We start from the raw sequence: 9505 nt of genomic DNA, 5'->3' as shown, positions 1-9505 counted from the left end.
GGAAGAAATTCTGTATTGACCTTCGTCAGTTTATTTGCTTGCGGTAGGAAGGTCCTGCTGGTTCACCTTGGATTGCCGTAAGGGCAATATAGGGCAGATGAACACACAAACTACCTGATTTTTTACGTACAATTGAAAAATAAGGACACTGAAGATGATCTGCAAAAACAGGAAAGAGAGGCTCTGGTACTTAGATCTCAGCACGACAACTCTACCACTGCAGATGTACTCTATTGTTCTAGGTGAAGACTTTTTTTTGTTCAGACTCTTGCTGTATTTGACACAATAGTGTTCAGCCAACATTGTTACCATCCATTTTACTTTGCTTTCATTATCGTTTTTAATTTAATATGTTTGAGTCTAAGTCCGCATAGACTGTGTTGCAAAAACTAGAAGGATTCACTTTTATTTAGAATTAATTTCTTAACAGAAACTAATCAAAGATGCAGAACGGCTGTTAGATAAGGGACCATTAAATGTGATTTTAAGGTTCTGATTACTATCATGGATGTAATCCTTATAGTAAATTTAATTTTGTAAAGTAGTGTATAATATTGTAATATTAAATCTTTGTTTTATGAACTCAAACTTTTGATCTTCAGTATGAAGCTATAAATCTTCCCCCTTCTGAATTTGAGACAGGATTTACTTGTCCTCCTTTTTACAGTTTGTAATTTTCACTGTTTTATTCCTGTAAAAAGTCATTTGTAACACATGCAAATGCTTATTTTATCTGTGCTAATTTATCAGATTTGGCTACGCAATAAAATTAATTGAAAGAACTCATGTAAGTCCATCAGTCCTTTCTTATAAATAGAATAATATATTTCATCAGTCTGAATACCATGTACCAACAAATGATAAATTCTACTTTTAGCTAAAATGTAATGTTCAGATGATATAAACTGAGGGAGAATTTGAGAAAATTAGTTGCAGCTGATCCAAACTTCCCTTCTGTCCCTGGTATTTTTTCTCCCTCCAGAGTATGTCTTGTCAGTCAGCACTGTTAATTCCATCCTACCTTGGGGTTTGTTCTCCCAGTACCCCCACAGCAGGGCTGTCCCCCCTGAGTGGTCCTCACCAGCTGACATTGGTGGTTGGAATTTAGCCCTCAGCAGTGTTCCCAAGGTGATGATCAGTTTTATTGTAGGTAATCCTAGATCTTCATTTAACAGCCTATTATTTCAACACCTTTTTATAAAAGTCATTCCGTCTTCTGCTTGCCAGGTTTTTTTATGAGCTGTCATCACTGCTGCTTCTGGTTCATCATATATAAGTTAGTGCATGAGCTTGGTACTTTCAGTTTTTGAATACAGGATGGTATAATTCTCTAAATCACTTAGTATCATCGAAATACTAATTGGACTTGTCAACACAAAGGTTTTCCCCAATATGTGTAACAATCTCTGTCCTGCTGCTGAATTTCATTAGTGGCTCCACGTTCCATCCTGGCACCAGTCTGTGGAAGTTCAAGAACAGGATCCTTAATCTAATGCAAGTGTCTGTGGTGCAGTCGGGGAGTTATGGAGTGCAAGTTGTTAAGATAATTAATTTGAAGTATTGATCCATGTCACTGTCTTCATTTGATTTGGCTCTCGGGTGCTTTTGCTATGTGTGTTAGCCATGAAATGTTCAGCTAAGGAAAGAATACTGTGGCCTGGTTTTATCACTTTTTGTCACGCAATTAGAGGTGTAATGGACTTTATATTGTACATAAATATGAATATTACACCAACCGTATCTTGGTAGAAATAACTGGAGATGTTTCCTGGTTTATAGTGTTATGGTAATTCTGGAATCCTTCAGTGGTCCTTGTTCCCTTGTTTTTTTCCCTCAGTATCCGCAGTCAATCCCTTCATTTGCTTAATGTATTAACAGCTGTGCAGTGACACCATATGGGGAACAGCCTTTGGGAGGCAGCCCCACGCTGCCCAGCAGCTCCCTGAAGGCACTTTCCTACCTTACAATCCCTTTCACGTACACATGAAAGCGTCTGTTTGCTCACACTCCAGTAAGCAGCATATTCTCTTCCTTCCTTTGGAGTGTGCCCAGAGACGACTCATTTCCTAAATTCGGCTGTACAGCAGCTTTTCCAACAGCAAATCTCCACCCCGGGGCCTGCTCCTCCATGCACTGCTCGGAACATCACGTCCTGCAAACCGAACTCTGTCAGTTTGTCCTTCTGAACCCCTCTGACGTACTGCTGCTTCTGCACGGTCACAAATTTGTAGAGTGTTTGGTAAATACAACTTTGGCTAGAAACATGAACCTTCGCTTATTCTAATACTGTAAGTTTCTATACAGACCACTGCCCTCATCTCTTTGTATGAGAATGAAAATGTTACTATCCTGCCCTAGTTTTTATATTGCATTCTCAAGCAGATTCTCCTCACTGAAAAGAAGGTGGATTTGCCAGGTTTACTGAAACCAGAATTCAAGCCAATTAAAGAAGGAGCTGGCCCCCGCTCGCCCTCGGAGCGCGGCATCACGTCACTGCTGGTTTGATTCTCCTATAGCCATGCAAAACCCCTCGCCTTGACTGAATCTGTCAGTCAGGTTTCTGTCAGCGCCGAGTCTCCCCCGCCGCCGCCTCAGCTCTCTGCATTCCCGCCCCCTCACTGCGCAGACGCCATCGCTTCTCCCGCCGCAATGCCACTTCCGAGGCCGTGGCGGCCATCTTTAATGCGGGCGCCATACCGTCAGACAGCACGGCTAGTGAAAGGTACTCCTTGTGTCGCTCATTCTTCTCCTGCCCTTACGCAAGATGGCGGCGCCTGCTTCAGCGGCTGGAGGGTGCTAGCGCCTGCGCACTGAGGCGGGGCGGCTCCATTGTGCGGCGCTGAGGTAACGCCGCGGCCTTTTCCGCCGGGGATGGAGGACGGTGGTGGGGCGGGAGCGGCGTCCGCGCCCCCGGGGGCCCCCGCTGGCCTCTCGGCCTCGCAGCGCCGAGCCGAGCTGCGGCGGAGGAAGCTGCTGATGAACTCGGAGGAGCGGATCAACCGCATCATGGGCTTCCACCGGCCCGCGGCGGGCAAGGGTGAGCCCTGTGACGGGCGGCGGCGTGAGGGCTCCCGGCCGTGGGGCTGGCGGCAACAGCCGACGGCGGCCTCCTGCTGCCGGAACCGCTCCCCGTGGAACGGGAGCGGCTGCCGTTTGGCCCCTCAGCGCGACCTTTCGTTTCAGCGATGCTTTAAGTGAAGCCCGAGTTTCTCTGGTTCTCGAGAAACCCACGGGTAAAACCCACATGTCACCAGAAATGTGCTGAGATCTGGTCACGGGCCTGTTACTGTGCACACACAGCGAGTGGGCAGGCTGGCACTTCAAGTCGTTTTTCTTAGCTGAAGAAATGATGAGCCTCCCCCATGTTTTCATTCAGTAACTGTTTGCTTCCACAGTTGTGTTTGATATCAAAGTTTTCTTGCCTTTGGGTAATAATCAGTCATTGTTTATTTGCGGTTGGCATGCAGAATTTTCTTGCAGGTTTATAAGTAGGTTGTTTGTATTTCTGTACACACTTGGAGGAGGCTGACTGTCTTGTCAGGTTTCGGTTTACAAGGATGCCCAGAAGCCATGAATTAGTCTGCTTTAATGCTGAAAAGTGTTGGTGCCCCTCTCTGGTAGGACCAGGCCTGTTTTGTATGCCCCTCCATTTGGTTTGTGTTCTCTGGCATCACTTTCTTCGCTGTACTATGGGGCCTTCAGGTTTAATACAGTGCAAGTTAACGCTGCTTTGCCTCTGACAATGGAGAACAAGCCAAATACGCTTATTTTATTGCCTGCTCATTTCTCACTCTAACGTTCCTTCTGTATAACTAATTTTCTTTGAATATTTGCCTTTTTTTACATTGCTCCCTGTATTTGGAACATCGTGCCTCTTGTGCACGCAATGTTGCTGCTTGAGGAAGTCCAGTGTTTTCATTTCTCCTTTGCTGACTGACAGCTTCAGCGTCCGACCTGCCTTGCACAGCTTGCTGTCTCGCGTCTGTGCCATTTCTGAAGAGTGGTATGTGCAGGGTTCTTTGTAGGCTGGCAGAAGGGAGACAGGAGTGTGCTGAGCCTAGCTGTATAAAAGCATAATCTTGGTGAAGCTGATGAGCATGTAAATCTGGTCCACACTGTGCTCTTCCCTTTTTGTTATCATAATCTTTGGTGTGTGTGTGTGTAAACCTTTCCTTTGATACACAAACAGGTTGTGTATCAGCTGAGCCCATTTCTTTTTACAATAGGGTTAATTGTATTCAGGTATGTCAAATGGCTTTGTGACTAATAATTAGCACGTTTATTAATAATAAATCTGTGCTTTCACTTTGGAAGTGGAGTCATCAACCCAGGACCTCAGTCCAGTGTGGATAAAGTGTTGTTCCTTGTAGCCGGTGTGCATAACTCTGTATTTTTATTTCTCTTCTTTAGATGATGAAAGTCACACAGAATCAAAACTTCAGCACGAACAAGATATATCAAATTCCCTTCCCATTCCTTCAGTTTCCAAGCGAATAGTGCTTGGTGATTCTGTCTGCAATGTGGCGGGCGCAGCTGACCGTGGAGGCAGCGTGGTAGATCTCAAAGGGGATAAGGACTTCTTCAGTAAAACTCCAGAGCTTGTCAGTGAGGGTACAAGTGAGCTCCGTCACCGTCACAGAGCGGAGCTGCCATCTGAAGCTGCACCACGGCCACCTAGACGTGGATTAGACCAGTACTTATCCAGATTTGATGAAGCTCTGAAGCTGAGGAACCAGCTGATGAATGAGAGGCCAAGCCAAGAGAATGGGAATGCAGTGGAGGAGTTTGACTCTTTCCGCATTTTCAGATTGGTGGGATGTGCTCTGCTTGCCATCACAGTCAGGGCTTTTGTGTGCAAGTACTTGGTAAGTTCAAGGAAAAAAAATCCTATTTTGTTTTGCTAGTTAACTGCAAACTTACTGTGGAATATTCTTTATCTAGGGGTGAAATCTATCAGCAGTGACTGGGAACTTCAGCCACTCTTCACATTTCCAACAACTGTATAAAACTGTTTGATTGGTAGAAGCATTGGAATAGTTATTGCAGCTTAAGTCTCCTGCGAGTTTATTCCTTTCTTTGTGAGCATGAGTCAAGTGCTCTTCTAGTTTGGAGTCTATGGAAAAATAATAGAGTAAGAACAATAGTTGTCCCATGATAATCAGATCCTACTCAATTATCAGTCTTCTGAGAAAAGTAGTTGCTCAGTATTTGGGCTGTCTGCCAGTACATCATGCAGAGGTGTGTGGCTGGTACAGCCTTCTGCCTCCTGGATCACTGGGCTCATTTTTACACACTGCGGTACGCTTCTGCAATTTCAGGTTTTTAGGCTCTAATAAAATAAGGCAGAAGGTTATTTTTGACATGTGACTTGTCTACTTAGGTTTGTAGTATTCAAGAATACTGTTGCTTTTGTCCACAAACTATTTTTTTACCTGCTTAATTTTCTTTTATGACTCAGGAAGCATTAAATTTGTGTTTTCTTTGCTATTACTTCTGACCAAATTAATTTTTGTGTATTCTTTTCTGTTCCTTCAGTCAATATTTGCACCATTTCTTACTCTACAACTTGCTTACATGGGACTGTCCAAGTACTTTCCAAAGGTAAAGTATTTTTTCAAAATTAGATTTAAAATGTTTTACATTAAACTTGTGCTTAGATTGTCTTGTTTAAGAACCAATGCCTGTGGAGTATTCTTCACTTGTTTTAAACTGTAGAATTGGGAGATACCAAATGCTGATAGTCTATATTAGTTTTTAATCTACCCAGATTTAGTCCAAATCTTTTTAAAAGTTGCTGTGAAAATGTATACTGGCAATTTATTTAGCTGTAGCCTAATTAAAAGCACATGACAGGAAAGCCAGTTAGTTCATTCATGCATTTGGGAAACTGTTTTTTTGTCTTGTAAGTCATGCTTTTCTGTGGTTACTGCTTGCTCTGTCACCAGCTGTTTTGCATGTGATACATGGACGAAATTTGGGAGGGTGTTTGTTAAAAAATGAGACAGTCCTTTGGTTTTAAGGGCTCTGTGTTCCATTGTTAGTAGCAGTTTGAATGGCAGCTTGAAATAAGACATTTCTTTGTGTGTGAACCTTGCTGCTTATTAGCAAGATTTGCTACATCACCTGCTTTTTATGTTTACACCAGTTAATTGTGCTGAAGTATTTATTTGGTTAATGACTTTGTCAGGTCTGCAGAGCAAAGGGGGTTTGAATGATGCTCAATCCATACTTGAAAGCAAACATTAGCATTTTAAAAGGAAAAATAGGTTAGCTGTGGCATGTCAGAATAAATCAGTGGTTCTTGTGTAGTTAAGTATCTAATTCAAAACTAAACTTCATATTAGGCATTCTAAGCTGATGTGTCAAAATACAAAACATTAGAATTAGCCTTAGACTTGTAGTAGCTCATCTGCTCGATTATCTTGATCTTGTTTCTACTGTTTTAAAAATCAGTTTCAGCATTTAAAGAGTTGGTTCCTTTCCACAACTTGCTTTTACTGCACTTAGATGAGCTCCATCAGCTTGTTATTCTTAATTTTTCTCTCATGAAACCTAGAAAGATTTTTGACAGCTTTAGATTGGATTAAATCAAGATATCCAGCAAGTATCGTCAAATTACAAAAATTTTCAGCCACTATCATTTTTTCCTGCCTGCCAGACTTCCCATGCTTGGGATTCGTCATCTTAAGGACAGAAGAACAGCTTTCAAAAGGATTTGAGGGCATTTCTGAGTTCAGAGGATAAAACTGCCAAATAGAGTCTTACTAAAATAGAAAGAAACAGTCGGTTTTCAGTTCTAAATAATTTTTGTGTGTTAGAAAAGTAACAGTATCCTTTGCCAAGTAGTGTGGTGAGATTAATTGTGTTCTGCCCGTGCAGATGCCTGACTTGCCTTCTTACACCCAAGTTGCCCTTGTCTGTGACTCTTCCCACTTATGCATAAGCTGTTGCACTTTACATCCTACTTGGAGTGCCAGCATGAAGTAGACATAATATCTGTGGTAAATTTTATCTGTTGTTAACTGGGCTCTCACTTGGCTCCGCCGGATCCATCACAGCATCAGTGCGTAGCTGGGATAAGCGCTGTGAATCCAGAAGCCTGCCTGGAGAGAATCATTCCACATGATGAATCTGGAATGTGCCTGGCTAGGTCTGAAATGGGCACAACACCTGCATAAAGCAGAATTGAATTATAACAGAGGAACTAACTTCATACTGTTGTGTTTTGTTTGTTTTGGTTTTTTCTTTTAGTGTGAGAAGAAGGTGAAAACAACAGTACTAACTGCTGCCCTTTTACTGTCTGGAATCCCTGCAGAAGTCATTAGTCGCTCCATGGACACCTACAGCAAAATGGGAGATGTTTTCACAGACCTTTGTGTCTATTTCTTTACTTTTATCTTTTGCCATGAACTTACTTTGGTTTTTGGTTCTGAATTACCATGATGGCTGTAGAATTCAACACGATAGTTACATTAAAGCTTTCTGGACCCTATTCCTTTAATGTCTGACTGTGCAGACAGGTTTAAACCTTCATTAAAATTCTTACCTGTTCAAATGCTTGAAAGGAGTCATTTTGGGAAAGGTAGAGCAGGTTCCCAGACTGCCAGTTGCATTGGTTCAGTTTATTTAAATACTGTATCTGCCTGTTATAAATGTGAAGAATAGGATGCAAGTGTCAGTGGATTATTTATTTGGTTTAGTTAAAGCTGCTCTTCTCAGCCTCCTTCATAAACATTTACAAAGCTGCCTTTGTTCTTTTCAGCGAGAACAAAGAGAATTCCTTTCAGCAGAACTAATATATATATATATATCTCCAGTATCACTATAGCTAATAAGAACTGCTCATTTTGTGGTGTTCCCATTTTTTAAGAAAACTCAATAAAATAAATTCCTGTATTCTGTTGTTCAAATTCAGACTCTTGAACCAAGTAGCTGCTTCTGGAGAATGTTGGTGAAACAGGCCACTTGGTTGTCCTAATCCTTGCCTTGCTGTACATCATTTGTTGTGATTGTGATTAATTTCATTTGATGATTATAATGCAAAACCAACAACAAAGTTCTGTTGCTTACAAATGTCATTCATCAAAAAGCAGGAAGAAACAAAATTGTTAATCTCACCTGTTTGTGGGTTTCCAGCAGCATAGTCCTAGTGTAGCTCACACGTATGTTGTCAGTCTGATGTCTTTATTTTAACAGCTCATCTCATGTGGAGAAGCTTGTATACGTTGGCAACCAACCTGCAGCATCAGATGGTTGCTCTAGTAGACATAAAACTGCCAAGGGAAGTACTTTGGTTTTTCTGTAGCTCCTTCCCAGATTCCATAAGACAACTTTTAATATGACACTAATTTCTGCAGATTGTTTATTACCAGACATTTGCATGTAAACAGGATCTTAATTGTGGAGGAGTTCTGTTCCTGCTGTGTAATGCTACAAACCAACAGCACACAGCCTTTGATTCAGCAGAGCTATTGATCTTGATTTTTTTGGTGTGTTTTGGAAATTAGCCCAGCGAAATCATAGTAGCCATTCCTCTTTAAATCCTAAATACTCCAAGAGACAGTGAAATAAAAACCAGTGCTTTGAGTTGACTCTCACATGAAGATCTATGTATGAAGGGACAATAGTGCTTTGTATTTTGTTCTGTGGATGTCCAGCCACACAGGTGAAATAATGACAAATACGGATGGATCCTGTCACTGGACACAGTAAAGTAGCAACTGCTCTAGTTTTCAATCTCATGAATTTTGCACACTGAGAGGAATGTCATTCCAAGTAGTTTAAACGATAATCTGTGAAGATTTCTATTGAAGCTAAATTTGCTATTATTTTCAACTTGCAGTTTTCTGTTTAGAATCTGGACTTTCATGTAATCTAGGCCAATGCTTTTTTTAACATAGAGAAATACCTGTTTCTATTGGTATTTGCAGAATTTTTTTAGGGAGCATAAACCTTTAATTATGCCTCTTTAAAGTAAATAGCCCTGCTTTCTGCTTAATCTTCTCTGTTAAAGCTTCCCGATTTAATTTTAGCACTGCATTTCTAACCCCTAAGTTAAATATGTTTGTTTGTTGCATGAAAACAAAACGCCTGTGTTTTGATTTGACAATTTTCTTTTTTACTGAATATTTTCAGTATGTTTACAGTTGTCCAGGGCTGGGCTGCAGAAGATTCTGACTTAGGTCTATTAGCACAAATATTTATTCGGAAGCTTTAAATTTGTATTAGGAACTTCAGCGAATTGAAATAGCTGCCATTTAAATTAAGGTTGAGATATGTAAATGAGTTTGCTCAAAAGTTAGACTTGTTCTGACCTTATTTATATGCCCAAATGTAATACAAATAAATTGCAAAAATACTGGCTACTAACATCTGCAAAGGCAATGGTTTTTTTAATCCTCAGTGTGAAGATTTTAATCCCCATGAGTGAAATGCTGAGAAAAGAGCTGCTGTGTGTTCACTCAGCCCTGCAAGGAAAGCTGAAGTGGGTTTTCTTCTCAAGCAG

At 41.2% G+C, this 9505-nt stretch overlaps 1 protein-coding gene across 1 annotated transcript; it reads left to right on the top strand.

Annotated features, from left to right (window-relative positions):
• Positions 1–2871: 2871 nt before the first annotated feature.
• Positions 2872–7587, top strand: CAMLG (calcium modulating ligand; the record flags this gene model as incomplete). The annotated part of the gene is made up of 4 exons (XM_080353398.1): positions 2872–3037; positions 4411–4865; positions 5536–5601; positions 7252–7587. 4 exons carry the CDS (start codon positions 2872–2874, stop codon positions 7441–7443), a joined length of 879 nt encoding a protein of 292 aa, XP_080209524.1. The 3' UTR covers positions 7444–7587.
• Between the last annotated feature and the right edge of the window lie 1918 nt (positions 7588–9505).

This window comes from Nesoenas mayeri, assembly GCF_963082525.1.
Source record: "Nesoenas mayeri genome assembly, chromosome: 14".
Classification (NCBI taxonomy): Eukaryota; Metazoa; Chordata; class Aves; order Columbiformes; family Columbidae; genus Nesoenas; species Nesoenas mayeri.
This window is presented reverse-complemented; position numbering and strand designations above follow the sequence as displayed.